At 39.5% G+C, this 14,788-nt stretch overlaps 1 protein-coding gene across 1 annotated transcript in view; it reads left to right on the forward strand.

The window, feature by feature from the left end:
* ints11 (integrator complex subunit 11) overlaps positions 1–14,788 on the forward strand; it is a 105,933-nt gene that overhangs the window by 69,253 nt on the left and 21,892 nt on the right. Inside the window, exons 9-13 of the mRNA XM_037683800.1 lie at positions 10,143–10,332; positions 10,428–10,511; positions 10,583–10,672; positions 13,379–13,541; positions 13,644–13,754. Coding sequence (XP_037539728.1) covers positions 10,143–10,332; positions 10,428–10,511; positions 10,583–10,672; positions 13,379–13,541; positions 13,644–13,754 — 638 coding nt within the window. The remainder of the gene's footprint in view (positions 1–10,142; positions 10,333–10,427; positions 10,512–10,582; positions 10,673–13,378; positions 13,542–13,643; positions 13,755–14,788) is intronic.

Raw genomic sequence — 14,788 nt, forward strand, 5'->3', positions numbered from 1 at the left:
AGGAGAGATGAGGAGCGTCTGCCGGGACCCCCTCGGAGTAGGAGAGACGAGGAGCGTCTGCCGGGACCCCCTCGGAGTAGGAGAGATGAGGACCCACCTCAGGGGCTGCGTGCAGCGTGGGGTCCACCTCAGGAATGGCTGCAACTGGAGTCTTTAGAGTCTCTAATTCAGATAACAAAAAAAATCATACTTGGGAAGCAAAGAAAGACCTGGGATAGAAAGTAAAAAATCTTTCATCTGGGACAAAACTAAATCAAAGGAGGACGGGTATTTTTGACTGAATTAAATAGTTCAAAAAGGGCTTGATTAACATGAAAAATATCTTCAGGGGAAAATGAATGAAAAAAGGGAATGTCTGTAAGAGTAGGTGTGGTGACGGGTGCCGCCCCCACCGGAAACCTGGAAGGTGAGGCGGCGGGACACGCCCCCACAGAGTCACAATGAATACTCTCCAGAGGTACGGCCGGGCTGGGTCGAACAGCCGCGGCGCCGAGTGGCGGTGAGAGGCCGGATTCCGCCCCCACCAGGAACCTGGAAGGTGAGACGACGGAACCCGCCCCTGTAACGTCAACCGGACCGGACTCACCGAAACGAACAGGAGTGGACCGGAGCTCCCGCGGGACGCTGGATCTCGCCCCCACCGGAAACCTGGGAGGTGAGGCGGCGAACCCCGCTCCCACGAAAACACCGGAACCAGCTCTGAAGTTCTGCTCGGCCGACGAGACCGGGCCGGTCGCCGCAGACTGCCTCCGGAACCGTCCACCGCGGCGGCGGCGGGACGGTGGATGGACAGAGACGGAGAGGAGCTCGTCCATCACGGCACGAGGAGGGAAAAAAGAAAAAAGGTGAGTGTTGCCGAGTGAGAACCCTTCCCGCTGGGTTCTGTTCTGGTCGGGTCGTACTGTCATGGTTTGAGGTTAGGAGCGAACCCAGAGTGCAGAACAGGGACTCAACTCGGCAGATATACAAAAATAGGCTTTTAATGAGAAATTAAAGTACAAAATAAACAAGCTGACGGGGCAGCAAAACTTAGATGAACTAGGAAGGAGGCACGGGGAACTCAGGAGACACAAGAGACACGGGGAACTCGAGGAACCAGGAAGACTCAGGGAAAGACTCAGGAGACCCAAGAAAGTAACCAACGGACGACCCGACGAAGAACAAGACAGAATAGGACGGCTTAAATACAGGGAGAAGACGAGACATGATAACAAACAGCTGGGACGAGACACAGGTGGCACTAATGGAACTAATGAGAGAGCACGAGGGAAACAGACACAAACCGGGCCACAGAAAAGTACCATCCTTACACTCACAAGTCGGCTGCAACGCAGGGACCTGCGAAACTTCCCACACATGGAGGCAGAGCTACAGCGCCATGGGAAAGAGGTCCCACAACTGGACAGTGCACACTATTCTAAGCAGGTTCAGAGCATCTCAGCAGAATTTGAGAGACGATTTACTGACTTTTCCTCCATCGAGCCTGTTACCAGCTACATGTGTTATCCTTTTGGAAATGTGGATGACATTGTGTCCAAATTGGTGTCCGTGTTTCAGCTGGACAGCTCTGGTGTTGAAAATGAGGTGTTGACTCTGCAAAATGACATTGGGATCAAATCCAGATCATCACCTGGCGTGGATGGAGAGTTCTGGAGTCTGCTGTCAGAAGAAAAGTATCCTAACATCCGAAGATGTGCTTTGAACTTAACAGCACTTTTTGGATCTACCTACCTGTGTGAGTCTGCTTTTTCACACATGAAAATCATCAAGTCCAAAAACAGATCCACAATGAATGATGATCATCTGGAGACCTGCCTGCTCCTCGCAACCACCTCATACTGCCCAGCTTATGAGACCCTGGCCTCCTCCTCTCAGTGTCAGAAGTCCCACTAAGGTAGAGACACATTTATTTTATACAGCTTGCATAAAAAGTTGTCTCCTATAGACACATCACGTTCTGTTTTATTTACTTTAAAGAAGTGAGGAGTAGGGATTGATGAAAAATTATGTTTGTTGATAATGAGACTGGACGAGTAGCTCTCGGCAAATTGCCGACTTCAAAAGTAGCTCTTGGTTCAAAAAAGGTTGGGCACCCCTGCTCTAGACCATTCCACAATCCAATTCCTTGGATTGAGGTAGACCTTCACTTCAGACTAGTTCTAAATTTTGGTTTGACAAATATCTCTATCCCCTTAAAATTAAACAACTTTGCCTTTTAACAAAATTTCTTTGGATATTTAATGGTATTGTGTTATTTTGAGCCCTATACATAACTGATAAAATACTATAATGTACCAAATCATGGAACTTCAGTAACTTCAGTTGATAAAATAATGTGCTTGATGGGTGACTGTAATGCTTTCTAGTGATAATTCTTACAGCTCTTTTCTGTAAAATAAAAATAGGCTTTGTAAATGTTTTACACGCTTTCCCCCAAACATCAATGCAATAGATTAAATGTGGAACAATGATTGTGTTATACAACATGTACAGAGCTTTATCATTTAATAATTCCCTAATAATAATAATAGATTTAACTATTTTTATTCTTACAGAATTTATGTGATTTTTCCATGTTAGCTGTTCATCAATGATTACACCCAAAAGTTTCATCTCATTAACTCTACAAATCTCAACACCCTCAATTTTAAATGGATCATCAACAGTTCTCTTTTTGTTACTAAATATCATGTATTTAGTTTTATCTAAATTTAATGATAATTTATTAAGTTTAAACCAAGTTTGTATTTTATCAAATTCTGTCCATCAATTCCAACATCCGTTTTACATCTTTACCCAAACAAAAAATTGTGGTGTCATCTGCAAAAAGGACACATTTGAGGAGTCCTGATACATTTACTGTCATTCACATATAAAATAAATAACTTTGGTCCAAACACAGAGCCTTGAGGAACTCCGCACATGATATTGCAGAGGTCAGATCTTACACCATGTATTTGTACAAACTGTTTCCTATCTTTCAAATAGCTAGATACTGTCGTGGCTGGATACCACGTCGTGTTCAAGACAGCTGAGACATCGCCCTCGGTATAAAAGATTTATTTGACAAACAGGGGTTACAGATATTCAGAGACAAACAATTACATTAATAAGATATATTCATATATCCGATATATCTGGAGCATTAAAGAACGAACCGTCTCGGTGTGCGCCTCCCGGAAATGCTCGGTGGGCATGTGTCATTTCCGGCCTTTTATCACATTTTGAGAAGGCTAGCTTTCTGATTGTTTTAGCTTCTGTTGCTATGGTTACGACTCTAGCCCGCCCCCTCAAGGACGTTAATGTCTACCTTTCAGATAAGAAGTTTTGGCTCACTGAAATCGGTTCTTTGTTTAAAGTTTAACTTGCTATTATACTTTAGGGATACAAAATGATTCGTGTCAATAATAACTATTAATTATTACCTACCTCATGGGTATGTGTTAATCAATGTCTGTTGAAGGCCTGGTGATTCTCTGCTTTAAGGCAGATACATCTTGGTTTCCTTGTCTGCGTTTAAACTGTTAACACACTGTTTGTTTAACGTGATTATACCTTAGTGCTACCAAATGATTTGAGATAAAGTTATTTCAAGGAATAATTAATAACTTAATTATTATCTAACTCATGTTTGCATGTTCTTACTTGATCCCTTTTTATACTTCTGTTTTAGTTTGTTTTAGTTGGATTTTACTTAGTCAAACTATATTAAGTCTAAATTGAAGAGATGTGTTCTAGCTTTATTATGTTAATCAGTCTGCTATCTGGCATGATTTGATTGCTTGTAATATATCAAATGTGAACTTGTAAAATTATCCTTAGCTAATATGAGATTATATTTAAAGGTCAACTAGTTAGAATTAGCAAACATTTTCTATAAATATAGTTCAACCCTGGAAGAAAGGCACGCACACACTTTATATAACATGACATTTGAATGCTTGATAGGAAATATAAAAAGGTATAAAAATATGAAATCCAACAATACCCAGTGTAATGCTGGTCCTCTTATACCACATTTATTCAATTTTTCAAGGAGAATATTGTGGTCAATAGTATAGAATGCTTTTTTTAAATCAACATAAATACTAACACAATACTGTTTTTGATCGACAGCAGTAGTTATTTGTTCTATTAATTCCATGAGAGCCATTGATGTAGAGTTTTTTGCTCTAAACCCATACTGACTTCTACTTAGAATGTTTTGTTTAGTAATAAATTTATCTTATCTGGTCACAAATAATTTTCTAGAATTTTTGAGAACTGTGGTAATAAGGATATTGGTCTATAATTATTGAACACACATTTATCACCATTTTTAAAGAGAGGAACTACCTTAGCTACTTTCATATTGTCTGGAAATATTCCTTTTGAAAATGATAAATTACATATATATGTAAACGGTTTGATAACATAACTCATTATGTCCTTTACAAACATCATATCCATGTCCACCCAGTCTTTTGATCTCTTATCTGTAAGATTTTTTACTACATTCATTATTTCTTCTTTGTCAGTTTCGTTAAGAAAGATACTGTTGTCACAACCTATAACTGAATGGTTCACATTATTGTCTACTTTTTGTATTTTAGCTGCAAGGCTTGATCCAACGTTCACAAAATAATGATTAAATCCATTTATAATTTCATTTTCATCATGGATTTCATTGTCCTCCTTCAAAAAATATTGTGAAATACCTGTTTTTGCTTTATGACTTTTCAGAACACTATTTAGTCGCCATGCAGCTTTCATATCACCATTACTTTTATTCAGTAAGTCACTATAATATTCCTTCTTGTGTTTCCTTATAATCCCTACTAATTTATTTTTATACTTCTTATATTTCTCTTCAGCCTCTTGTGTTCTCAATTTCAAGAAACATGTATACAAATAATTCTTTTTTTTAACAAGCATTTCTCAACCCTTTCGTCATCCATGGTTGGTCAATAACATTTCTCTTTGTATAATTATTTTGCACACAATTCTTTTCATACAGAGCTCCTAAAATATTCATAAACTCATCATATGATCTGTTTACATCATCAACATACATGTCTTTCCAGTTTTGTTTATGTAAATCATCTTTTAATTTGTCCAATGCTTTTTTGGATGTGTTTATTGTTTTTTTCTTAATTGTAATTAGGCCCGAGCAGCGAAGCGCTGCGAAGGCCTATTGCAATTGTGCTGTTTATTATTATTATTATATTTTTATTCTCCTCCCTAAAGAAGGGTTAATTTGGAGGCCTGAACATATCCCAAAACTCACCAAACTTTACCCAAACTTGTCCCCCGTGTAAAATTTTAGTTTTTTAATGGAACCAAAGGTGGGCGTGGCCAAACTGCTCAGTAGCGCCCCCTCACGTGAGATATTGCCTTCAAACTTGGTGGATATGCCCTTAAGACATTGGGGAGTAAATGTAATTAAAAAAAATTGTGTTTTCATAAATGCTAAAGGGGCGTGGCCAGGACTCAAAGTTGAGCTTCACGCCATAAATTCCCAAACTTTATAACTTTCACATTGAAAGACCAAAATGTACCAAACTTAACATGAGTCATCCTTGTCCGATGCCCGACGATCCTCTGAGGTCATAGTCTGACATCATCAAAGCCCCACCCCCTAGAACAGGAAGTCCCTTTTTTTACTTGGAATGCTCCCTATCTGACACCCTTGACCCAATCAGGATGATCCTGTGTTAGAAGACAGATAGCAAGTTGGTCTGACTTGCTTTAAAGCGCAAAGCGTTTTCGCTGGAGGATGTGGGCGTGGTGGCGTGGCGAATTCAGAAGTGATGCCGTTACAATACGTTTGGCTCTAAATTCCACAGATTTGATCCGAGGTTCATGAAAATCACTATGATCAATCATTGCCCACCCCTTGAACAGGAAGCCATGATAATTGCCCAATAGCCTCTATAGCGCCCCCTAGAATATTTTAAAACCTCAGCCCCAAGCCATTTTTTGACCGATGATTCTGAAACTCGGTGAACATGTGTATCTTCTCAGGACCTATGAAAAAGTCTCTTGGAGCCCCAGTCCAAAACCAACAGGAAGTCGGCCATTTTGGGTCAAAAGTTAATTTTGGGGCGTTTTTAATGGCGAATTTTAACAAACTCCTCCTAGGGATTTTGAAGGATTGCCTTCAAACTTTGTTAATAGGCCTTTAAGACATTGGAGAGGAAAAGTTATCAAAAGCTTTCGGTTTTGTGTTGTTAAAGGGGCGTGGCCAGGCCTCATAGTTGAGCTTCACACCATAAATTTCCAAACGCTATAACTTTCACATTGAAAGACAGAAATGCACCAAACTTCCCATGACTTATCCCTGTTGGATGTCCGACGATCCACTTTCATCATATTGTGATGTCATCAAAGCCCCGCCCCCTCAGAACAGGAAGTCTCTTTTTTTTTATTGGAATGCTCCTTCTTTGACACCCTTCACCTAATCAGGATGATCCTGTGTTAGAAGACAGATAAGATGGTCTGACTTGATTTAAACTACAAATAGTTATAGCTGGAGGATGTGGGCGTGGCAGCATAGCGAATTAAAAAGTGATGCCGTTGCAATACGTTTGGCTCTAAATTGCACAGATTTGAGCCCAGGTGAACCAAAATCACTATGATCGATCATTATCCACCCCTTGAACAGGTTTCCATGATAAGTGGCCAAGAGCCTCCACAGCGCCACATACATTCTTCCTACAGTTCTATCTCAGTGATATAACTTCCGATCTGAACCAGATTTTTGGTGTGTCATTATTGAGCACTGATGGACACATTGGATTTGTTGTTTAATATTTGACTCAAGTGCGCCCCCTACATTATTCCAACAGTTATATCTCAATGATATATCATCCGATCTGCACCAAATTTATGGTGTATTATTTTTTAGCCCTGAGGGACACATTACTATTGTTTTTTAACTTTTGACTCAAGTGCGTCCCCTAGAATATTTAATCAGTTATATCTCAGTGATATATCATCTGATCTGAAACAGATTTTGGGTGCATGATTAGTGAGCATTTCTAGACACATTAGTATTGTTGTTTAATATTTGACTCAAGTGCGCCCCCTACATGCTACATGCTGTATTCAACCGCTGCTCAACTGCCTGGCTGACATCAGGGACTGGATGGCTTTGAATTTCTTAAGTTTCAATGAAAAGAAGTCTGAAGTCATGTTGTTCCCTCCCAACGACACAATCACAAACCACTGCATCGACCTTTCCTCTCTAACCCTGTCAGAAAAACAAAGAGTCACTAATCTGGGTGTGATAATGGACCCTTCCCTGAAGCTTAACAATCATGTAAACATGATCGTTAAATCATGCTTCTTCCAACTGAGGCGCCTGTCTAAACTGAAGCCCATATTGTCCAAAAAGAACCTGGAGACAGTAATATATGCATTCATTACATCTAGGCTTGATTACTGCAATTCACTCCTGTTTGGTATCAGTCAGACCTCCATTGCACGACTACAACTGGTCCAGAATGCAGCAGCCCGATTTTTAACCAGTACAGGCAAAAGAGAGCACATTACACCAGTTTTGGCCTCACTGCACTGGTTACCGGTTCACTTTCGAATCCAGTTCAAAATACTCATGTATGTCTACAAATCACTGAACAGTGTCGCTCCCCCCTATCTCTCTGATTTGCTACAACCGTATGTCCCAACATGCTCCCTGAGGTCAGCGGACCAGTTGCTCCTCACAGTTCCAGGAACTCGTCTTAAGCGCAGAGGTGACAGGGCCTTCTCTGTAGCAGGACCAAGACTCTGGAACGAGTTACCTCTGCTTGTCAGACAGGCCCCCTCCCTCTCGGTTTTCAAGTCCCGTTTAAAAACTCACTACTATTCAATAGCTTTCAACCCAAGATGATCTGTGTTTTGATCCTGTATGCTCTACACTGGTTTGTCGTCATTATCTGCATCATTTTTTGTCTATATTCTGATTTACCTCATTTTTTATTTTGCTTGGTGTGTTACCTGTTGTTTTGTCTGTACAGCACTTTGGTTGGCCTTGTTGCTGTTTTAAGTGCTTTATAAATAAAGTGGTATGGTATGGTATGGTACATTATTCCAACAGTTATATCTCAATGATATATCATCCGATCTGCACCAGATTTTTGGTGCGTCATTAGTAAGCACTTATGGCCACATTACTATTGTTTTTAACTGTTGACTCAAGTGCGCCTCCTAGATTATTTAATCAGTTATATCTCAGTGATATGTCATCCGATCTGCATCAAATTTTTGGTGCGTCATTAGTGAGCATTTCTAGGCACGTTGATATTGTTGTTTAATATTTAACTCAAGTGTGCCCCCTAGATTGTTCAAACTGTTATTTCTCAGTGATATATCATTCCATCTGCACCAGATTTTGGGTTCGTAATTAGTAAGCACTTATGGACACATTGGTATTGTTTTTTAACTTTTGACTCTAGTGCACCCCCTAGATTGTTCAAACTGTTATATCTCTGTGATATATCATCCGATCTGCACCAGATTTTTGTTGCGTCATCTGTGAGTATTTCTACACACTTTGGTTTTGTTGTTTAATATTTGACTCAAGTGTGCCCCCTACATTATTCCAACAGTTATATCGCAATTATTGAGCACTGATGGACACATTGTTTTTGTTGTTTAATATTTGACTCAAGTGCGCCCCCTACAATATTCCAACAGTTATATCTCAGTGAATTATTATCCGATCTGAACCAGATTTTTGGTGCATAATCCATGAGCACGTCTAAACACATTGATATTGTAGTTTAACATATGACTCAAGTGCACACCCTCTCACACTGATATGGGCAGATAGCGATTGTAAAGTTTTGGCATATGTGCCCCCTGGTGGACGCGTGCGGGAATAGCATGAGAAATTTCACGACTGTAACTGGGAGGCATTGCTGGAGCACCCACGGTCACGGCTGATGTCGAAAGTTCAGCGAATGCGCACTCCAGTCAAAGAGCGCGTGATAGGAGCGTGAGCATTCGCAATGGCGACCAGGCAGAGTCGCTGGAGCCCCGCGGTCGCCGTAAGGCCAGAGCGTCACTTTGCTGCGAGGGCCTTCAATGCTGCTTGCAGCTTTAATTTCTTTTGTAATGTTTTGATCATTTTTATAAATAGTGAAAACGTAAATGATCGCTTAAATCACTCGTTAAAATACCTCCTATGACACCCCCATTTGTTATATTTGTGAAAATATTATCGATTATTGTAGCACTATGAGTTGTAATTCTTGTTGGTTTTGATATTAACGGATAAAGATTTAAACTATACAATGAATTTGTAAATGTACTGATGTTATTTGAATCAGTTTTATTTCCCAGGTCAATCTTAAAGTCTCCACACAAAAAAATGTTTTTATTAAAACTCTTGTCCAATAGTTGTACAATTTTTTCGGTGAATATCTCTATATTTGATCCTGGAGATCGATATACACAACTTAATATGTTTTTATCATTATTGTTTATTATTTCTATTGTTATTATTTCCATGATATTATCAACAATTATTGACATTTCATTAATTAATTTACATTTTATTTCATTTTTAACAGAGCCACTCCACCACTCCTTTTATTGCTTCTGTTCACATGATATAATTCATACCCTTCGATGTGAACATTATTTGTTTTCATCGTTGAGCCATATCTCTGACAGTGCTATTATTGTAAAAGTTCAGTTTAGCTGTTTTAAATAATCTGTTATTTTGGATATATTTGCATTTATACTTCTACTATTAAAGTGAATAATAGAGAGACCTCCATTTGTTATATTGATGTCATTAAACTGTTCTTCATTGTAATATTCACAGTCTTTTATTACAGGGAAAAAAATTGTATCGATCACATCTTCAACATTGTATATTTTAAACTCCAAGTCTTCGTATGTTGCCATGTTTTAATGTATTTGTTCATTTTTATATTTTGTTAATTTCTTGTTTGTGAAGTTATGTCAATGATTTATCATCTGTCCTTTCCTGAGCTAATTTAAAACCTCTCAGTAGTGAAATAAATGCACATAATTGCAATACTGAAAGGCCAATCATTAGTCGGTACAATAAGTGTATTTATTTTATTCACTTACAAGAACAATTGCAATATTTTAACTGTTTTCTTGGCTAATTGGACTCTCCTCTCACACAGGGAGAGAATGAACCTCAAGGCTCCAATCTACTTTTCCACAGGGCTAACAGAGAAAGCGAATCATTACTACAAACTTTTCATAACATGGACGAACCAGAAGATTCGTAAAACCTTTGTACAGAGAAACATGTTTGAGTTTAAGCACATCAAAGCCTTCGATCGCTCTTACGCTGACAATCCTGGACCAATGGTGGGTTGTTTTTTAATTTTTACAGCTGCACGTTTATTACATTTCTGGCTGATGACTCAAACTGTGGCAAAGTTTATATTCTGGTCACTTTTCAGGTGGTGTTCGCCACACCGGGTATGTTGCACGCCGGTCAGTCTTTGCAGATATTCAAGAAATGGGCTGGGAACGAAAAGAACATGGTGAGTCTCTCACAGAGCTGAATGCACATTTTGAAGGATGTACTGAAGATAAAAAGCCAACTTGTTTTTAGGTAATCATGCCTGGGTATTGTGTACAAGGAACTATTGGTCATAAGATCCTAAATGGGCAAAGAAAACTGGAGATGGAAGGAAGAACTACAGTAAGATTTTAAACTTATCTTTCTAATCATTTCTGCTGAAAATGCACTGATGAACTTGATATACAATAGTCCCTACTGCGAAGTTGGAATAGTAGTGTAGTAGTACAAGTACAGGGCTTAAAGCGCGCCAGCCCGAGGCCGGATTTCCGGCTTCAGAGTAGAGGATGTTACAGGAGTGGATTTTCACTCCTGTTCCCTCCCACTTTCACAGAAAAAAAATCTTGCCCTGTCTCAATCCCGGGCCAGAGTAAAATAAAATCCTGTTCCATCCCATTTCCGGTAACATGACTTCCACCCCGTACCGCTCCCATTTTTTTTTTTTCTTCATTTAGTCTTTAGGAAGTACACTGAATTTGATTTGATCTTCTACCCATTCCTTTTTATATTACTTTGTGTTCCGCAGTTTTATTTCTGCAATATCACTTGTGGAGTTCCTCAAGGCTATGTACTTGGATCAAAGTTATTTATTTTATATGTGAATGATTTAGTGAATGTATCAGGACTCCTCAAATGTGTCCTTTTTGAAGATGACACCACATTTTTTTGTTTGGGTAAAGATGTAAAACGGATGTTGGAATTGATGAAGACAGAATTTGATAAAATACAAACTTGGTTTAAACTTAATAAATTATCATTAAATTTAGATAAAACTAAATACATGATATTTAGTAACAAAAAAAGAACGGTTGATGATCCATTTAAAATTGAGGGTGTTGAGATTTGTAGAGTTAATGAGATGAAATTTTTGGGTGTAATCGTTGATGAACAGCTAACATGGAAAAATCACATAAATTCTGTAAGAATAAAAATAGCTAAATCTATTATTATTATTATTAGGGAATTATTAAATGATAAAGCTCTGTACATGTTGTATAACACAATCATTGTTCCACATTTAATCTATTGCAATGTTTGGGGGGGAAAGCGTGTAAAACATTTGCAAAGCCTGTTTTTATTTTACAGAAAAGAGCTGTAAGAATTATCACTAGAAAGCATTACAGTCACCCATCAAGCACATTATTTTATCAACTGAAGTTACTGAAGTTCCATGATTTGGTACATTATAGTATTTTATCAGTTATGTATAGGGCTCAAAATAACACATTACCATTAAATATCCAAAGAAATTTTGTTAAAAGGCAAAGTTGTTATAATCTTAAGGGGATAGAAATATTTGTCAAACCAAAATTCAGAACTAGTCTGAAGGGAAGGTCTACCTCAATCCAAGGAGTTGGATTGTGAAATGGTCTAGAGAGATGTTAAAAATGCCAAGTCAGTGTGTACATTTAAGAAAAAGATCAAAGCTGGATTGTTAAAAAAATATATATGAAGTAGCTTAGTGTGTTTTTTGTATTAGAATTAGAAAAATTAGAAAGAGTTATTCATTTTGTTATGTTACTTGAAAATTATTATGATTGAAGTAATTGTTTGAAAAAAGGGGCAGATATAATTAGATTTTTTTCTTCTTTCTGCTGCCTTTCATTTTAAATATCTTGTATCTTTTTTATATTGTTATGGAATTGTTTTGTACTTTTTTAAAATGAATAAACTTTATACCATACCATGCCATACCATTTCTAAAGATATGGCAACAGGAACAGTTCATCTATGGTAAAATAGGCATTTGTTCCTTTTTTGTCCTATTGGTTGGTTCCCGCTCACATCTGTTCCCGTTAACTTTCCGTCCCGTCCCATCCCATCCCAATCACATGAGTAATAATAAAGTTGACTCCCATCCCGCCTGAATCCTGCTGGAATCCCGTAACTCGTGGGACTCCTGAAAAAATGTCACCCTCTACTTGAGAGCGAGAAAGCCCGCTAGTCTGCCTCAACTTAATTTTAGTTGTTAAACAGGGGTTATATCCAATCACATTGAAGCTTGCGTTATCTTGACCAGGTACTAACAGGAAGGTGTGTCATAGAAAAGCAAGCCGGCGTATGTATGCAGCTTTGCTGTCAAATCAAATGCAGAAGATGGAGTTTGTCACACCGGGACAAAATACAGTTTTACTGGAGAGCACAATTAAAAATAAGTGGCGTTCCACTTTCTCCATAACAGGAGGCGATTTCGACACCTACTCAAGTGTCCGGCGCCTCCTACTCTGTTGGACGATTTTTTCCCCTTTGGAGTGAATCGAAGCGCAGGCGCGTGAGTCAAATGACCAAATTCAGTCGCTGCTTCAGGAATGACGCAGCATCTCAGTGACTCCATTTCAATTTGTGTCAAAAATACAGACTTTAAGCTAAACACCTGTTTTTAAATCTTGTTGATAGGCCAAGTAAAACCAGAGTCATGGTAAATAATCCACACCACATCTTTTTTTCTGAAAATCATTGTAAAATATGAAGTGCGTTAGAGTTACAGGCTGCAGCAAAGACTCAGGGACAAAACACCCCCATCACCCTCCACTTTCACCTCCCACCCCCGGCAAACAGATAAACAACCTTCCTGCTCCTTTCTGATGGAGGTTCCAAGTGATTTGTCAAACGCCAAAAAATCTACAGGAAAAATAAGAAAAAGACATGGAAGTTGGATGGAGTTCAGCCCGCGATAGAGTCACAACGAGAGCAGGAGTGAGTGATGAGGTGGGTGATGAAGAGGGTGATCATGATTGGTTTTAGAAGAGGAAAGAGGAAGAGTTGGGCTGAATACACCTTGGCGCATGTGCGAACACTCGATGTGAGTCAACCTGTGTTTTCTGACAGCTGGACGTGAAGCTGCAGGTGGAGTACATGTCTTTCAGCGCTCATGCAGATGCAAAGGGCATCATGCAGCTCATCCGCATGGCGGAGCCTCGTAACATGCTTCTCGTGCACGGCGAGGCCATCAAGATGGAGTTCCTCAAGGGCAAAATCGAACAGGAGTTTAGTGAGTGCCGCTTAAGTCCCAACGTCAAACCATCAGTGTTTTTTAAACATGATTGTATTAGGAGGAAAGAGAATTTCCAGACTTTTCTGTTTTAACTGGCAGGCATAGACTGCTACATGCCGGCCAACGGAGAGACGACCACTGTGACTACAAACCCCAGCGTTCCTGTGGATATGTCGCTCGGCCTGCTCAAGAGGGAGATGGCTCTTGGAGGTAATTTTTTCCTCCCTCGTTACTGAGCGAAGAGGGGGATTTGGAAATACCTTCCATCTCTCTGTCCATCCATCCATGTTGTGAGCATGATAACTTGAAACATAAGTGAGGTACCAACTTCAGTGTTGGTGTGTGGCTGCATCTAGGTGTGAGAAAGGTCACCATGGAAAACTGGGTTGCCACATCTAAATCCAAGATGGCTGCCATCATATGTATTTACAGGTCCTTCTCAAAAAATTAGCATATTGTGATAAAGGTCATTATTTTCCATAATGTAATGATAAAAATGAAACTTTCATATATTTCAGATTCATTGCACACCAACTGAAATATTTCAGGTCTTTAATTGTTTTAATACTGATGATTATGGCATACAGCTCATGAAAACCCAAAATGCCTGTCCCAAAAAATTAGCATATCTCATGACAAGGTTCTCTAAACAAGCTATTAACCTAACCATCTGAATCAACGACGTAACTCTAAACACCTGCAAAAGATTCCCGAGGCTTTTAAAAACTCCCAGCCTTGTTTATTACTCAAAACCACAATCATGGGTAAGACTGCCGACCTGACTGCTGTCCAGAAGGCCATCACTGACACCCTCAAGCAAGAGGGTAAGACACAGAAAGAAATTGCTGAACGAATGGGCTGTTCCCAGAGTGCTGTATCAAGGCACCTCAGTGGGAAGTCTGTGGGAAGGGAAAAGTGTGGCAGAAAACGCTGCACAACGAGAAGAGGTGACCGGACCCTGAGGAGGATTGTGGAGAAGGGCCGATTCCAGACCTTGGGGGACCTGCGGAAGCAGTGGACTGAGTCTGGAGTAGAAACATCCAGAGCCACTGTGCACAGGCGTGTGCAGGAAATGGGCTACAGGTGCCGCATTCAGCTGAGTGAAGCTGACACCCCACCCACTTCCAAAATTAAAGCAAATAGTCTGAATGGTTAGTGCTCCGTTAGTGCTGGTTTGTGCCGTTAAAATTTTCGTTTGTGCTGCTTTGGTTTATGAGATATTAAAAGTTATAATTTTGACCTGT

The sequence above is a fragment of the Nematolebias whitei genome, chromosome 11, assembly GCF_014905685.2.
Source record: "Nematolebias whitei isolate Nwh7 chromosome 11, NemWhi1, whole genome shotgun sequence".
Classification (NCBI taxonomy): Eukaryota; Metazoa; Chordata; class Actinopteri; order Cyprinodontiformes; family Rivulidae; genus Nematolebias; species Nematolebias whitei.